This window comes from Danio aesculapii, chromosome 1 (assembly GCF_903798145.1).
Source record: "Danio aesculapii chromosome 1, fDanAes4.1, whole genome shotgun sequence".
NCBI lineage: Eukaryota > Metazoa > Chordata > Actinopteri > Cypriniformes > Danionidae > Danio > Danio aesculapii.
Window position 1 is genome coordinate 35,983,573 of NC_079435.1, and position 18,822 is coordinate 36,002,394.

General features: G+C 32.8%; 1 protein-coding gene across 1 annotated transcript; it reads right to left on the reverse strand.

Moving 5' to 3' along the window:
• Nucleotides 1-7,452: 7,452 nt before the first annotated feature.
• On the reverse strand, nt 7,453-18,112 carry mnd1 (meiotic nuclear divisions 1 homolog (S. cerevisiae)). Its single transcript, XM_056480052.1, has 6 exons — nt 18,065-18,112; nt 16,573-16,638; nt 16,364-16,421; nt 14,352-14,500; nt 7,671-7,745; nt 7,453-7,575 (listed from the first exon to the last, which is right to left on the reverse strand). The coding sequence occupies exons 1-6, from the start codon at nt 18,065-18,067 to the stop codon at nt 7,453-7,455; spliced, it is 474 nt and encodes a 157-aa protein (XP_056336027.1). The 5' UTR covers nt 18,068-18,112.
• Between the last annotated feature and the right edge of the window lie 710 nt (nt 18,113-18,822).

Sequence of the window (18,822 nt, forward strand, 5' to 3'; positions counted from 1 at the left end):
GAATCCCTCAAGGCAGAGAAAGCAGTGAGTATTTCAACGGGGACCACTGACATTTTCACAGCATTAGAACCGGAGGGGTTGTTAGAGAGACAGAGCTGCGGGGACGTGGTGATGAACGAGGTGGATGATGTAAAGAGAGGTTACAAATGTTGTTTTCTCTCAAGAGACGTGAGTCATTATCTCCACCAGCGCCTTCTAGAGATGATTATTCACGGCTGATCGGAGGACTGTCTGGAGACAGAACATAGAGAGCTGCGTTTGATTTGAAAATATGCTACATGCCAGGAAAATTATAACAAAGCATTGAAAGTTTCTGTGAAACTTTAGTTGTATGATGTTTGCAGGGTATCTACAGTACAGTTTCTGGAATCAAAATCAAGACTTTTAAAGACCCTGTAAAGTCCGAATAAAACACTTATGGTGTTAGGATAAATATGTTAGGGCGATCTAGTTAGTTTTCTCCTAAAGTGACAGAATTCACTTTTAAACATTGAAAGCTTTAGTATTGTCACTCTTGGTAAAATGAATCAACAAATTATTTGACGTCACATATTTCAGTTTCTCATCAAATGATCTGTCAATGAAATTGGTCATTTAGTCAAGTCAAAAAATGTTTAAACCAAGGGTTCATCTAAACACTTGCAAATATACAAAAATAATAAATAATAGCAAAATTGTGTTGATATTAGTCATTTTGAATAGTGTGCAAGTCTTCGGTAAGCCCAGGAGGGGTAAAATACACATTTAGCATACAGGAAACTAGGAAATTCAAATTAAATGTTACAGTGTCCAATTTGTATATGGTTAATAGTACTACATAAGTATACAGACAGTGTAAATATGATTTCCTTTGGGGTGAATGAAGTCTGAAAAGGAGCAGAGCTACTCTATGACCTGCCTTGTTTTTCTGCTTCAGTTGAAATCATGTCCAACAATGAACATTTTGTATATGAATTATATGTTAAATTAACATTCGTACCCACTCCTTCCCAAGACAGGCTGTCCCAGGAAGAATACAATTTTACACTGAATGTAATGTTTGTTTGTTTCATATTGTAAAATATACCAAGAGTATTCAAGAAAAAAAATCTAAAATAATGAGTAAAATGTGGGGCTTTTTATAATGACTCGTGTCAAATTATGTTTTTTTGTTTTTCTGATCCTTCTTAAAGATAAAAACCTAAAAACATTGCATTATGTATTTAAAAATATTGTAACTTTTATGTGCTCTCATAATATTTAATAAAACACCAGCCCGTTTCTTTTTCAACATCTCTTCACTGAGACAAAAGTGGGACAACCTGTCAGTCCACACAATTCCATACACACAAAAGCCAATTTTAGCATTTTCATTTCAATCTTCATAACAAGGTAACATTTTTTAAGGAAACAAAGATTATTCAAACGTTTCTATTATGCAAACTTTAAAATAACCTTGCATTTAATAAAAACTGTACTTAAAAATATTTTAGGTTCTGTGGAAACTAGTGAAACTAGTCACATATCTCACGGTTTGGATCACACAATGGTTTTTTGGTCACAGATCATACCATTTTTCGAATCAGCAAAAAAGGGGAGGGGACAAAAGTAATTTGCTTTCCATTTATTACAGGAACAGTACTGAAAGACACTTTTGGTTTTAACAACAGAACTTAGAACCTGTGATTTTATTAAAAAAAGAAAATTAAGAAATAATCAGCTGAATAAAAATATCAGTACTGTGAAAAATTCACTGTTACTGATAATGCTAAATGTATAAATCTAACATCAAAATCTGTACAAGCCATATTTATTTTTAGTTTCATTTTCAATAAATGACTCAGTTATTCTCTCATTAAACTTTATGTTTCATTGCTGGATGTGTCATTTTTGAAGAATTATTCAGTGGCATTTTTTTGATGGCTGGTTGTTGCCACCTATTGGTTAAAAATGTAAATGCTGCCTACAACTTTCATTTTTGAGCGTTGTTAAATGCATATGATCATCATTTTAATCTTTACCATAAACATTAGTGGTTTTATCTAATCTAATCTATACAACTATACACTTTTATCTAATCTATACACTGTTATATTAATAAACATATGCAAATCACCATCATTTATAATTTATGTTGCTTGAGTGTTGAGACTTTTAATGATTAATCGTGCAGCTTACACTGAATGCATTAATGTAGGCTAAACAAGTAGTGATGTAAAACACTTTTAATAACCTAAGAAACCCATCAAATCCAGAATAACCTACCACAACTTCTTCCATATTCATTATATTTTACAGGAAGGCCTAAATGCTTTCACATGTGACTTAAATGACGCGAGTGGCGATATCTCTGATCATTACAAATTAAGGATTACTCTACCAGTAAATGTATTGTGTATAAAATGTATAAATGTATTAATCCGCAGGCCACGTGTGTTCCAAACCAGGGGTTTTGGTCCGGACGAATCACAAATCAACCATGATCCATTACACCCTACAGGAAACCCTGTGGTCGTGACAAAGCCAGGTCTGTGTACATTTAGATACTAACAGGTGCTTATACAAAACACATTTTTTGTGGATAGCCACACCTCTAATTTCCAAAAGTATGCATTTCAGTACATCTACACTAATACAACACCAGCATTTCTAAACTAAAATGGGGTCTTTGGCATTTTCAATCTGCTCTGTTTTCACAAGTAATGTGGACAACAGGCGTAACCATAACAAAACTTATGCATTTTAAAACAAAAACACATTAGTGTAAACAACACTTACTGTGGTTGAGCAAAGCTTTTAATAATTACAATGGTGCTTAAACAAAAAAAAAAAAAAAACACACAAATCTCAAGTAATGGAGCAAATGGAGAGCATTTTTGACTTCCCTCGCTGGGAAGTTTAGTCTCTTAAATCATCTCCTTTAAAGCACTTGCTGCAGTCATCAAAACACCACTTGTGTACAAATTTGCTGTATCCAACTATAAATTAAAGACAATCACTGTCAGACTTCAGACTCGCTTTGAGCAATGTTCTCATTATTATGCAGAATTATGCAGACATAGTCAATTGCTGAATCTTTATTGTGTGCTAAGAGCTCCCAAGGGTCTTGTCAGAATATAGCAGATGATTGCTTTACCAAAAGTCACAATAGAAAAAGCACAAACAGCTACAACACGGGGATCTTTACAATAGAAAAACAAATAAATATAGCAGTAGCGCCCTGCTGGGTTCTTGATTTGAATTTGCACAGAACGTCACTCTACAGTTACAATCTCCGTGACAGAAGGCAGACAAGCACGCATCATGCTTTTTAAAGAACTAACCAGCTGATGTTTGTTATGAAATTGAGAAACCATCGTAATATTGAAAACATGAAGAAACATCACTACTTCCTGTTACGAGAATCCAGAGTGAGTGACTCTTCACTTTTCCTGTCATTTGTGTGGTCTGTATGAGTTTTTATTTTCACTTTTAGCTATAAGTAACACTTTTTAATGTAATAAAACCAAAAGGTTTATAGTAAACATGGAAAATTTCAAGAATAAGTCATATTTAAAACTGCAAAAAGTATCTAGTTATGAACTGTAGCGTTTGACTGATAAATTTTTTTTTTTTGATAATTATTATTATAAAATTTTTTTGCTGCAATTTTTGTTTTCTGTCTCTTTTCTCTTTTCACCACCAGCATTTTTTAAAACGTTGCCAGCCACCGCCAGCATTTGATGATTTTCAGCTAAATTTCATGGCTTTCAGAAAATGCTCAGCTAGAATATTTGAGCATATTACATATCAAAATAAAAACCAACCAAGCCTCTGCTTTCAACCAAAAAAGCTTTTTATTTTAATTTTTTCATCTGTTATCCCCACTTCATTGTAGGCAATTTCATCAAAGAAGCTATTTTGACCAAAAATTTTGAAAAATGCATTTTCAAGATAGATGATATATAATGCACACGCATGTGCCCAAACACACAAACAAATATATACTCGCACACACATTATTAGGTACACCTTACTAGTACCCTGTTGGACCCCATTTTGCCTTCAGAACTGCCTTAATCATTCGTGGCAAAGATTCAACAATGTATTTGAAATAATCCTCAGAGATTTTGGTCTATATTGACATGATAGCATCACGCAATTGCTGCAGATTTGTTGGCTGCACATCCATGATGTGAATCTCCCGTTTCACAACATCTCAAAAGTGCTCTATTGGATTGAGATCTGGTGACTATAGAGGCCATTTAAGTACAGTGCACTCATTGTCATGTTCAAGAAACCAGGTGCATTATCCTGCTGAAAGTAGACATCAGAAGATGGGTATGCTGTGATCATAAAGGGATGGACATGGTCTGCAACAATACGCTGTGGCTTTGACACAATGCTCAATTGGTACTAATGGGCCCAAAGTGTGCCAAGATAATATACCCCACACCATTACACCACCACCACCACCACCAGCCTGAACCGTTGATACAAGGCAGGATGGATCCATGTTTTCATGTTGCTGATGTTAAATTCTGACCCTACCATCTGAATATCGCAGCAGAAATCAAGACTCATCAGACCAGGCAACGCTTTTTAAAATCTTCTATTGTCCAATTTTGGTGAGCCTGTGTGAATTGCAGCCTCAGTTTCCTGTTCTTAGCTGACAGGAGTGGCACCAGGTGTGGTCTTCTGCTGCAGGAGCCCATACACCTCAAGGTTGGATGTGTTGTGCATTCAGAGATGCTCTTCTGTATACCTCGGTTGTAACAAGTGGTTATTTGAGTTACTGTTGACTTTCTATCAGCTCGAACTATCAGCCATTCTGCTCTGACCTCTGGCATCAACAAGGCATTTGCACCCACAGAACTGTCACTCACTGGATGTTTTCTTTTTTTCGGACCATTCTTTGTAAACCCTAGAAATGGTTGTGCGTGAAAATCCCAGTAAATCAGAAGTTTCTGAAATACTCAGACCAGCCCGTCTGGCACCAACAACCATGCCACGTTCAAAGTCTTTCTTCCCCACTCTGATGGTCAGTTTGAACTGCAGCAGGTTGTCTTGACCATGTCTACATGCCTAAATGCATTGAGTTGCTGCCATGTGATTGGCTGATTCGAAATTTGTGTTAAAGAGCAGTTGGACAGGTGTACCCAATAAAGTGGCCAGTGAGTGTATACATGTGTGTTTGTGTATGTGTGTGTAAAACCCTTATACATTTCTAACCTCATGCAGATCAACGGTGGTGGATCATTTCACTGTGGCGTGCCCTGATAAAGATACAAAACAATTGCTCTTATCTTGTCAATGGCGCTAAAGTTTGGTGTAACGGAGTTAAAGTTTAAAAAATCTAAATCAACATTTCCCAAACTTTTACCAAATATTCATTAAAAGGTATTAGTATTTTTATTTATGTGATCTTGTAATATTTAACACCACCCGCTTCCTTTTTTTAACATCTCTTCTCTTTGCTCACAGTGAGAAACCTGTCACTCAATCAATTCCATACCTTTTAAAACTGTAAAAAGTATCTAAATATGACTTGTAGCAGTTGACTGATAAAAATGTTTATTATTAACGTTGCGATTTTTGCTTTTCTGTCTCCAAATTTAAGAACCCTCAAATTTAAAACATTAAATCGTGCAATCACAGAAAGCAAGGTGGCTGATGAATTACATATAAATATATAAGGCTCAGGTCAAAAAAAGCAAACTGAGGCTGCAATTCACACAGGCTCACCAAAATTGGTAGGGTAGAACCAGAAAGTGGAATGAACATGGGATCTAGTCTGCCTAGTATCAATAATTAAGGTCACTAATGGTTTAATGGTGTGAAACTTGGCACTTATTGGCCTTCTTAATGCGAACTGGGCATTGTTCAAATACTACAGCCTACCTGAGTATTTCTGCTAAACATCATCACAGCCCTCTTGCAATGCTACCAACAGAACAACACAACTAGGTTCAAATCATCTCGTATTGGTTTCATGAAAGTGACAGTGAGTTCAATAAAGTCAAATGACCTCCAGTCACCACCTTTGGGATGAGGTTTGATGGATGCATCATGGATGTGTGGCCGACAAATCATTATCATGTCAATATGGCCCAAACATGTACAATATGTGCATAATTAATATGACGTGTTAATAATCTGCTGAAAAACTCAATCCTAATCAAATGCTATTTGTACACTTTTGTAAAGTTTTCTTTAAAGTCTTCTTCTAAAGTTCTGTTGGTGGTTGTTTTTATGTTTTTTTTTATGTTTTATATACTGATGGTATTAAGTATTCAATATATAATTTACAATCATAACTGCTTCTTAATCATGCATTATGTAAAAAACATACAAATAACTTCACAGATTAAAAAGTCATAAAGGATCTTTTAATTTAATTAGTGATAAATAATCTACAATTTCTGCAGGAGACACTTCTTTTAAACATTCTCCTTAACATATTTCCTGGATAAAAAAACATTCTCTAATATCATTTAAAAATATACTTTTTAATAAAATAAGTTTATATTCAAATCATTTTTACACAAACTGCAAATAGGTTTCTCTAACCTCTTTCCGTTGAATATGAGTGTGTAATACGAGTGAGCTATTTCACGTAATTATGCAATTTTGCAAAAATCAATGTTTTATGCACACTTCAACAAGGTGAGATGTGAACTAATTAGTTTATCTGTGCTGATTACTGTGCAATTTAGCGTGGTTTCTTTATTATAGTTTTAGATTTCATTATAATTTAATAACTTTGTATAACAAACCATATTAAAAATTATTTCATTACCAAATGAGTTCCACACAAAACGTCATAATTTCATTTTGTCTATTTGTTAATGAAATAGTAGGTTAACTTTAACTGCAATTTTTACTTGTGATAAATGCCAAAATCTATAAAGCTTTGCATTATAATTAACTGATTGGACATGCTTTTGTTTATTCAATAAATAATTGATTTTAGTAAGTAATAACAAGTAATTTTCTGCATCATGTCTTATAACTTTAATATTTTATTAGAACAAGGGAGAAAAAAAAGGTCAAATTATATCTTCCCTCAGCTGCCTTGATTTTTAAATACCAGCATCGGCCAGAGGAAAACCAATGTTGGTTGACCATTTTTGTTTCATTAAATATTCCTTGTGCTCTCTCTACTTGTTCCAATTTAATCCTTCAGGTGAACAAAAGAAGATATTTTGAAAAATGTTGCAAACCCGTAGCCTAGACTTCCATTTCCCTACTACAGCTGTAAATGGTTACAGCTTTCCAACATTCTTCCAAATATCTTCTATTTAAAATATAGAAAAAAAATACACAAGTTTGGATCCATTTAAGGGCAAGTAAATTGTCATTTTTGCCTGAACTATCACTTTTATTTTATATTTAAGTCAGTTAACGGGCAACAAATGTGTGTTTTTTTTAGATAACAACACTGATTATGAGATTATGAGAGTGTCATTCATCCATGACACCAAAGACAAAAGTTTACTCACGGATCTCCTCCACCACCGCTGGATCACATTCTTTGTACTTCTCCATTTCCACCTTCATCTGATCTCGCTGAGCTTTCAATGCCGTGAGCTCCTTCAAGAGATCCTCTCGCTCTTCCTAAACACACAACAAAATCAATAGACACACAGAGCCCACAAACATAAGAGCTGTAAAATAATGTAGTTCAGAGAGAAAGACAGCTGAACACGTACATTAACTTCACGTCCAACTTTGGCTTTGTCAACTGCTTGCTGAAGGGCTTTCTTACGCTGACTGCCATCCTCAAGCTACACAAACAAAAAATACATTACATTTCTGCAATAAAAAGACACATTATTTTTAAACTAATATTTGTTTTATCAATGGTATTACATCAAAGCATAATTTTTGTCATTTTTACAGAAACAAATCTCCAGTAATAATGGTAGATTTATCTAAATCTGGGGAAAACTATCAATGAAATATAAGTTTAAATATAAGTTTAATTATTACAGTGTCATTTTATATTTATGAAAGCTTAGAAAGTAGGTTTTATAGTGCAATTCATGGTGAATCTGTAATGTAATTTTTATGATGTAGTTATAAATGACTACTGCCGCGACCCGGCCCCAAAAGCGGTTGAAAATGAAATCAAACTTTACTGTAGTCTTTAACTCTGATGGTGCTTTGTCTTTGTGTGTATGACCCCGTGCACTGTTTATATACACGAGTATTGACCATGCATTGATATTCTATACAGTAAGCTCACTTACAGTGACCTCTGACTCAGTGTGTGGTTTCTATTGCTCAATCTGTATTGTTGTGCTTATCAGTACATTTAGGTGTGTATTTGACCCAAAATTGAGAATTCTGTCATCATTTACTCCCCCTTCACTTTCTCCAAACCTGTTTGACTTCCTGTCTTCTGTTGAACACAAAAGATGATATTTTAAAGAATGGTGGAAATCGACGTCCATAGTATTTGTTTATCCCACTATGGGTATCGATAGTTATCCATTTTCAACTATTTTAAAGAAACTCAGAAATGTTTGTAAGTTTAAGCACAACAAATATAGGACACATTTCTGTACTCAAGTGCTAAAATCAAACTAAAAAGAAATCTAAACATTCAGCCTAAATTATTTTATATACTTCATTTGACCCTTTGACTGCCCCACTAAGAAAAAAAATATTGGCTAGTTAACACACTCAATGAATTTTTTTAACATGCCATAATTTCTAAAATATCAGCCTCTACCAAATGGTTGGGTCACACTTTATTTTGATGGTTTGTTTGCTAAATTCAAGTTACATTGCATCTACATGCCAACTAATTCTCATTAGATTATAAGTAGACTGTTAAATTGGGGTTAAGATTGGGGTTAGGATTAGGTTTTACTTATAAAGTTACTTATAGTCAGTTAAATGTCTGTTTAGCAGCAGTATCAACAAATATTAAGCAGGCAGTCTACTAATACTCAAAGGGACCATCAAAATAAAGTGTTACCAATGGTTGATATGTCGGTTTATGGTAAAAGTACCGGAATCAATACATATACTATGAAAAATCTGAAAATATGATTTTCAGTTTTATTCGCAATAAAACCAAAATCAAGTGTAGTAGTGCAACAGGATTATGTTTGTTTATTATGGTGGCTTGAAAAGCCAGCATACTGTTATCTATCTTAAACTTATTATTATTCTTCTTCTTCTTCTTCTTCTTCTTCTTCTTCTTATTCTTCTGAGACTAATTTCTAAGTGTATCTCCTCCTAGGCCTTTCAAGCTACATACTTCAAACTTTCGTCAAACCTTCGAACTGGTCTGACTCGGGTTGCTATATCTTTTCTAACTGATCCGACCTTGGGTTTTCCGAAAAACGACCCAGAAAAATCCCAAAAGTCCCATTGACTTAACATTGGGTCAAACTTTGTGAGCTCATAACTCTGCATCAGACTGTCCTACAGACTTCTAACTGGACTCATTTAACTCAGTCTAGCCAGCAGCCAATAACTGATGACTTTTTAACTTACTAGCCATTCCCTAGCAACCACTTACAGCACCCTAGCAACTGTCCCATAGACTTCCATTGTAAAAGACTCCCATTTACTTAACATTGGATCAACCTTTGTGAGCTCATAACTCTGCATCAGACTGTCCTACAGACTAGAGTCTGGCCTCAATCAACTCAGTCTAGCCAGCAGCCAATCACTGATTACCTTTAAACTTACTAGCCACTCCCTAGCAACCAATTTCAGCACCCTAGCAACTGTCCCAGAGACTGTGACTAGCTTTTCTAACACATGCTAACAGTTTAAACTTCCTACTGACATGCTAATCTTGCTAGAAAGGTGCTAGCAACACGATAGTGACATGCTAGTCATGCTAGTAACATGCTAATTCATGCTAGAATCATGCTAACAACATGCTAATTCATGCTAGAAACAAGCTGATTCATGCTAGAATCATGCTAGTAACATGCTAGTTACATGCTAATTAATGCTAGAATCATGCTAGTTACATGCTAATTCATGCTAGAAACATGCTAATTCATGCTAGAAACATGCTAACAACATGCTAATTCATGCTAGAAACATGCTAGTAACATGCTAATTCATGCTAGAAACATGCTAGTAACATGCTAATTAATGCTAGAATCATGCTAATAACATGCTAATTCATGCTAGAAACATGCTAATTCATGCTAGAATCATGCTAATAACATGCTAATTCATGCTAGAATCATGCTAACAACATGCTAATTCATGCTAGAAACAAGCTGATTCATGCTAGAATCATGCTAGTAACATGCTAGTTACATGCTAATTAATGCTAGAATCATGCTAGTTCCATGCTAATTCATGCTAGAAACATGCTAATTCATGCTAGAATCATGCTAACAACATGCTAATTCATGCTAGAAACATGCTAGTAACATGCTAATTCATGCTAGAAACATGCTAGTAACATGCTAATTCATGCTAGAATCATGCTAGTAACATGCTAATCCATGCTAGAATCATGCTAGTAACATGCTAATTCATGCTAGAATCATGCTAGTAACATGCTAATTCATGCTAGAAACATGCTAGTAACATGCTAATTCATGCTAGAATCATGCTAGTAACATGCTAATTCATGCTAGAATCATGCTAATAACATGCTAATTCATGCTAGAAACATGCTAATTCATGCTAGAATCATGCTAATAACATGCTAATTCATGCTAGTAACATGCTAATTAATGCTAGAAACATGCTAGTAACATGCTAATTCATGCTAGAATCATGCTAGTAACATGCTAATTCATGCTAGAATCATGCTAATAACATGCTAATTCATGCTAGAAACATGCTAGTAACATGCTAATTCATGCTAGAATCATGCTAGTAACATGCTAATTCATGCTAGAATCATGCTAGTAACATGCTAATTCATGCTAGAAACATGCTAATTCATGCTAGAAACATGCTAATTCATGCTAGAATCATGCTAATAACATGCTAAATCATGCTCGAAACATGCTAGTAACATGCTAATTCATGCTAGAAACATGCTAATTCATGCTAGAATCATGCTAGTAACATGCTAATTCATGCTAGAAACATGCTAGTAACATGCTAACTCATGCTAGAAACATGCTAGTAACATGCTAATTCATGCTAGAATCATGCTAATTCATGCTAGAATCATGCTAGTTACATGCTAATTTATGTTAGAATCATGCTAGTTACTTGCTAATTCATGCTAGTAACATGCTAATTCAGACTCGGCTTTTCAAGCCACCATAAAGTTTGTCCTCAAACTTTAATATCTAGTTTTTTTTGTAAACCAAAAATGGTGTGTGTGTTAACCATTATTTAAAGCAGTCATTCTTTAAATGACTTTAACAGTCATTATTTAAAACAATCAAAATACGGTCAACCACTTGGTAGAGCAGGCAGTTAAAGGAATATAAATAATTATTTTAGAACAATTACCTATACTTCCTTATTTTTCATATATTTTCATTTTGGCACTCATCCATTTTTCTAAATTGCTCTAGTATCAACAATAACAAATTACCATTGACAATGGTGCAGATAAAGACAATATAGGCCGATATGAATGTAAATCTCTAACTTAGACATTTACATCATTCCACCAGACAAATAAAATAGTATTACTTTTCCTCGCTTTGTTTCTTAAGAATCCTCTCCATCCTTATTTTTGCAGCTGTTTGCTTCTGTTGAGATGGATGACGACAGTAGACTTTCTTTCATGGCTCAAAATATTATTGCAAAAACTACAAAAGCAATTTATTTATGATATTGTTTTGCCAGCACATGGCAAAATTTGGTCTGTCAGCAAAAATATTATAGACGCCTGACTATAGTGAATAAATAGACTAAATATCAAACAAAGAGTTTAAGCAGACTTGATGTGTAGTCGTTCAGTGTAGTCAAACCACACTGAACTGAACTAAACAGAACTTCAACTCTGAAAACTGGACTAACACAGTTTCAATTTACTAGAACTTCTATGTGAAGCTGCTTTGACACAATCTACATTGTAAAAGTGCTATAGAAATAAACATAAATTGAATTGAATTAAACATCTATCAGATTTTCACTGACAGCCCAAATTTAGCTTGGCTTTGGTTGGCCATCTATGTTTGGACGTCTATTAGACATCTTTTAAACCAAAATGCTTGCTGTGAAAGATTTACTATAACCTTTTCACACAGATGTAACTTTCAGGTTTTATTTTAAAACTTGAATTCATTTATTAATCATGTATTTTGATGTATTTAATTTCAAACTAGGGAACTTCACTGAAGTCCACTACACAGATAGAATTCATTAAAAAAATGTTTTCGTCAAATACAGTAAGTTCTTCACGACTGAAGAAATAAAAATTTGACATCTTAAATGATAAACTTGACTAAATTATTTCTAAATGTTTATTCTTAAGTGAACTAATCCTTTAAGTATACTTTTTTTAGATAAGAAAGTCCTTAGTATATATATTAAAAAAATAAATAAATAAATATCTATATCTATCTATCTATCTATCTATCTATCTATCTATCTATATATATATATATATATATATATATATATATATATATATATATATATATATATATATATATAAATAATGATGACGGAAAAAGTTGTGGTGGGACCTAACCTAAATGCTTTCTTAGGCTATTAATTAAAGGTGTTTGCTGTCACTGTTTGTTTAGCCTGCACTAATGTATTCAGTGTAAAGCTGCACAATTAAACATTAAAAGATCGTGATCTCAATTCAAACCCGCGTAAGATGAACGATAAATGATGATGATTTGCATACGTTTATTAATCCTTCTAAGCGCTGCACTCAAATCTGCGTTTGATCGAGAGAGATTCAGTTTTTACTCACTTTTCAGTGAGTAACAAACAATTAAATAACACAGAAGTACTGTGAGAACAGTTTATAGTTCAGATATAACCACACTAAAGTGTATGGTAAAGATTAAAATCGCCGCTTAATGGATTTGACGCTGGCTAATGTTTTGATGCTGGTGCAAGCAATTATATTGTGTAACCAACAGGTGGTGACAAACAACCATCCAAATTATGTCACTGAATAGGTTTTCAGAAATGATCCACTTATAATGAAACATGAAGTTTTATGTGTGAATGGTTGAATCATTAATTGAAAATTAATATAATACTTTTCTTTTTTCAGCTGGTTCTTTCTTGATTTTTATTTTTATTAAAATAACAGGTTCAAAGTTATGTTTGTTGTTTAAAGCCAATGGTTTTTGCAGTAATATTTCTGCATAAATGGAAAGCAAATGACATTTGTCTCCTCCCTTTTTTGTCGATTTGAAAAATGGTCCGATCTGTGACTCAAAAACTGTAGTGTGATCCGAATCTTGAAATTTGTGATCCGTTACACCACTAATATATATCTAACTATGTATTTGTAGTTTTTTGAGTATTGTTAATAAATATTGCACATATAAATCATGTCGACGTCCTGGAGATAGTTGATTGTTAAATTGACATTGGCTACAGTAGCAGGTGATAATGATCCTTAGCTGCCGTTAAACAGGAAAAACAAGAAGATGACTGATCTGTCATTGGCCATATATATTGGCCATGTATAGTCCGCCCCTGGTTAGATTGTGTGGCGGGAATTGTGTCCTAAAACATGCGAGGATCTGCAGCTGGATATATCTCCAAATTACTACAGAATCATCTCAGATAAGGATTTGTTTTAAAACCTCAACTGGAGTTCTCAGGTAAGTTTGGAACAAAAGCACACTATTATATGTGCTAATTTTACAAACAGTATTTATTACACAGAACTGTAACTAATTAAAAAGCAATGCAATAGTTGAATAATTATATTTATGTCATTACCTCTCAATTAAATAGAATTCAATTTTAGTGTCCTATGTGCACTGTTAAAATGCTGGTTTCACAAAACTCATTCAGGTTGTCCCAACACAACACCATTATAATAAATTTAGGGCATTGAACTTAAAACAATTAAGTTGTTCTCAAAAAAAATCTCAAGAATTCTGTTGTTTAAGCTCATTTTGCATAAGTAGATTGAACAAGCAGCAAAATCTTTTTTTTTGACTGTGCAGTAAATGATGCTCCATCTGAAAACATGTGCTGAAGCCTAACTAAAACCAACTTTGCTGATAAAATGTGCATGAAAATTGTCTGAGTAATCTCTCATCCCTACTGGAAAGATTGCTTCATGAACTACTTTTAAGTTGTAAAATATACAGACAACAATATATTAACTGAAACATTGTTATCTTTCCACCAAGCAATTGATTTATTCTTTTTAATGTAATTTAAACAGATTTTTATTACAGCATGCACACCAATAAGCAACCTGATTAATAAGAGACATTAGAAAGAGATGTCCTCACTTGTTTCTCCAGTTCCTCTAATCTGCGTTTTCGGGCGTGCAGGGCTTTACTAGGAAATGACCAGTAATAGTTGGAGGTGCCCACTCTCTCAGTGTCCACCATGTTATCATCCACCAGACTCTGCAACACCCCTTTCACTGACATGGGAGCTGAAATAAAAGAAATCAAGCACTGAACACATGGAGCAATTAAAAGCTCAACATAAAGAGAAAATCTAGAAAATCTAGTCACACTTTATTTTGAGATACAAATCTTGCTATTAAACGAAAACTTCATTTAGACTTTTAGCTCAATAAACTCCTAATTTGCTGCTTATTAATAGTTAGTGGTAGTAGTTGGCTTTAGGTATTTGTAGGCCCACACGGAATCTGAATGCGCAGAAATCCGAGATTTCCAGCCCATCGAGTCTTATTTACTTGTGTAAATGTGTGTAAATTTGTATTTATAAAATGTTTTAATTAATTTTACTAATATTATTGTGATATAATAACAGTAATATTACAATGTTCATATGATTTATTAACAATACAGTTTGTAAAGTAATATTTTCTGTTTTATAGTATTTAAATATTTATAGTACTGTTAAATATTATTATATGAGATTTGCTTTGCCAAATAAGTGGATCTAAGTGGATTAGCATTGCAAACATTAAATAAAAGTTAAAAATGTATTATTTTTATTTCATATTTTAAGTTTTTCGTTATGATATTCCTAAAATCATTGCGCATAAATCCACAGTTTTACAAAATTCTCTGCAAAAATAGCCGCAGATTCTTTGTGGCTTATGTATTGGGTAGGATTAGGCATGTAGAAATAAAATCATTCAGAATATGTACTTTTTAACTATTAAAAAAATAAAAATTTTACTATTATTAGGCAGGTAATAAGCCACTAATAGTTAATAGCAAGAATTGGTCCCTATACTAATGTGCTACCGAAAATCCTCCTGTTCTGTTAGGCCAGTGCTGTATTATTGCCACACCAATTTTGTACATGCACTTTTATGTCTTAACAAAAGCATTTGGTTTTCTGTGGTATTTTATACATTATTATTGCAAAACCGATCAGTCACCAATCTGATGATTTGTAACATGACTAAAATTCTAAATCAGTTCTGTTTGCATCATAAAATACAGTATGACTGTGTTGTAATACAAAAACACTGGAAAATTTCCTATGTGTTACAAATGTCATTTTGATGGGAGTGGAGGGGGTGAATAAATACTAATGTGGCATAAAAAAACTTTGAATAAACAATTATCATAATTTAAAAAGATGCATTAATGCAGATGTATTCAAAATACCCTGTAGCCACAATCCACAGACAATAAGATATTGGGGAAAGCTTATTTTATGCAAATATCCAAAATCCAATGTAAAACCCTATTATTAGACTAACTCAATATTATCTTTAGAATTTTTTTTTTTAATTCTCTTGTAAAAAATGTGTTTTTGTTATCTAAACATTAAAATAAACAAACCCTGAAATTAATAGTATGTATTTAAAGCAAATATATTGAGGATTAGAGGACATACATTAAGCAGTGTATTCACAAAAGCAGTTAATTCTGCACACTGAAGTCTCTCCTCCATTTACATCTATTAAAAAACAGGCTTGTCACCTTGCCAGTGTACTATTGAAAAATGTTTTATCCTGGATGTTGATCGTAAAGGGGCATTTGTATAGGTTCTGACAAACATAGCCTTTATCTTTTTTAAACATTATGCCATTTCTTTATTATTGCTATAATGTCCTCAACAAAGAAAGCTTTATTACTAGATATTTCTGAGGTTCTAGGACAAAAAGTTTAATACATTTCAGGTCAAGTGGCCACTTCTCTGGAAATTATTTGCTTTAATCCAGATGAAACAGGCAAGGGTCGGTTTTTTGAAGATTACCATTACATACATTGTTTATAAAATAAGCCAAGAGACTTAGAGCTCCCTCTGTCTGTGACATAGACTTAGGTCCTGCAACATATACAAAGCACAACAGGGTAATAAAACTTACTGATTCCTTTGGATTTTGGGGCAATTTTCTCCATATCCTTCAGCTGAAACACATCTTTCTGAAGAGGTGGAAAAAAATAATCTTAATTAATCTCATCTTTCAAGGTTTGTGTTAATGCAAACTACTAAAGAACAAGGACTCATTCACACATCTATAACCTTCATGGATACGTTCATATAAAATGAGAATGTTAAATCACATATACTTACAGTTTCAAAAAAAATTTCCATCATGCGACTTCTTTTTTCTTCCAAGCTAAGTCCTTTCTTTTTAGACTGTGGATTATAAATCAGACAATCAATGCAGTTATATCTTTCTATTCTAAATAACTAACTAAACAGTAATTACTGAATAGCTGATGTTTTTATTTTTACTCATTAAACTCGTTTCTTAAATGAGTGGAAGTAGAAATGAAAAGTTTGGACTCCTTTATACAAACTGGTGTTTACACAGTGTGTTTCAAAATATCAGTTATCATAAAAAAAGCTTTTGCGGCATAACATTAAGCTACGTGTTCCAGAACAACAACAAAACTCACTTGACACTAAAACTGAAGTACTTTTGTTTTTCTGCTGTTTATAACACAGAATCTGTGCGCGCAGAAATCCGCAGATTTTAGCCCATTATAGATTCTATTTATTTACTTGTGTAAATTAAAAAAACATATATAAATAATAATATTAATTATATATATATATATATATATATATATATATATATATATATATATATATATATATATATTCAGTTTTTAAATTAATTTGACTAATATTATTATCTAATATAAAAATGTTCATATGATTTATTTACAATACAGTTTGTTTTTTCATAGATATATTATGAGATACTTGCTTTGTTTACCAAATAAGTGGATCTAATTAGATTTGCATTGTAAACATTAAAGTTAAAAAGGTATTGTTTTTTTTAATGTAATATATGTAAGTTTTTAGTTATGATACTCCCAAAAATCTTTCCGCATAAATCTGCAGATTTTTTTACTAAATTTTGCGCAGAAATAGCTAAAATGTCTGCAAATTCTGTCTGGCCCTACTGATAACTTACTTAAAAGAAGGAAATTTAAATATATTAAGAGCTTCAAGATTAAAAATGTGTTACTGTATTAACTTTTCTTGCTATATTGCATAAACGAGTTTGACACTTATGAACTTGATTACAAAAGGTTAAGAAAATGTTTTAAAATTAATCTCATCTTGCAGTTAGAACACAAAAGTGTTTTTTCAATAACACATTTAACGTTAAATATGGCGTTCAATATATAACATGATAAAGCCATCTTTTTATAAGGGTAACGTTAGTAATGACGTCAATGTCATGTCATAATTTAAAAACAAATCTAATTATTTAGTGATTCACCTTATCACCTTTTATTTGTAATGACCTCTTAACTATCTACGTATAAAGTGAAAATAGTGCCGTAAACTTCAATGCCCGCTAACTTTCGTCGTCACTTATTTCCAAACAACTCTGTTCTGGTTGTCATAAACACGTTTTCTACAAGTTGTTTACAAGTCAATGGCGAATGAGTGTCATTTACAGCGCTTAACCTGAGCTGAACACAACGAATGTTATTTTAAACATTTATGCAAACCTTCGAGCAGCTCAAAAAACAAGTGCCATTCTCTTAAAAGTAATCGAAATACTATATTTTTAAATATAATAACTATAATAAAATGTTCTCACCATGTTTGACTGCTTGAGTTTGGCGCGAGATGTGAAAGGCAATCTCACTGCGCATGCGCGTGATGGATGCTGGTGGAACTGCGCATGCGCATGATTTTTTATTTTTTTATTTTTTATTTTTTGCCGTCCTTTTTCCTTTTTAGCGCTGGCAAGGCGTTTCTCATACTACCGAAATATTATTATTTAAATATTTAGAATATTTAGATAGCCATGTATTTAATATTCTCATTTTTTTCGTGTAATGACTGCGTTGTCATGACACGATTGTGTCTCCAGCAAACATTGTAAACTACTAAAGAACATGGACTGATTCATACATCCATAACCGTCATGGATGGGTTCATATAAAACCATTTTATATAATATACCTTTGGAATTTTTATAACAGTTTTGAACTGTATTTATGTGATTTTGTTATTTTCTATCATTGAATTCAAACTAAACTATAGTTTAGCTATAACCTATTGTTTGGAAAAGACAGCAATACTGAGACATATGTGTTAAAAATGTTAAAAAAATTTAATATGTTAGGTTAATGTTTGCACGACATATATGTAATCTCAAAAAGCTGTATTCATACCTTTAATGCTTCAATAGATTAAAAAAGCACTTTGAAATTGATTTCCTCAGTAGGAAAATGTTGTGGCAGCTTAATTGTAATAAAAACCTAATGTGAAATGGCAGTAATGTAATTTACTTCACTTAGAAAGTGAAACTGAGTCATTTAGGCATATAAGAGAATGCTTCCTGTAATATAT

What these genes read in the sequence shown, in the direction of transcription:
- mnd1 (XM_056480052.1), bottom strand. An exon ending in TGGAAATTTTTTTTGAAACT is followed by an intron (nt 16,422 to 16,572) that starts GTAAGTATATGT and finishes CCACCTCTTCAG; the next exon opens with AAAGATGTGTTTCAGCTGAA. An exon ending in CCCAAAATCCAAAGGAATCA is followed by an intron (nt 14,501 to 16,363) that starts GTAAGTTTTATT and finishes CTTTTATTTCAG; the next exon opens with CTCCCATGTCAGTGAAAGGG.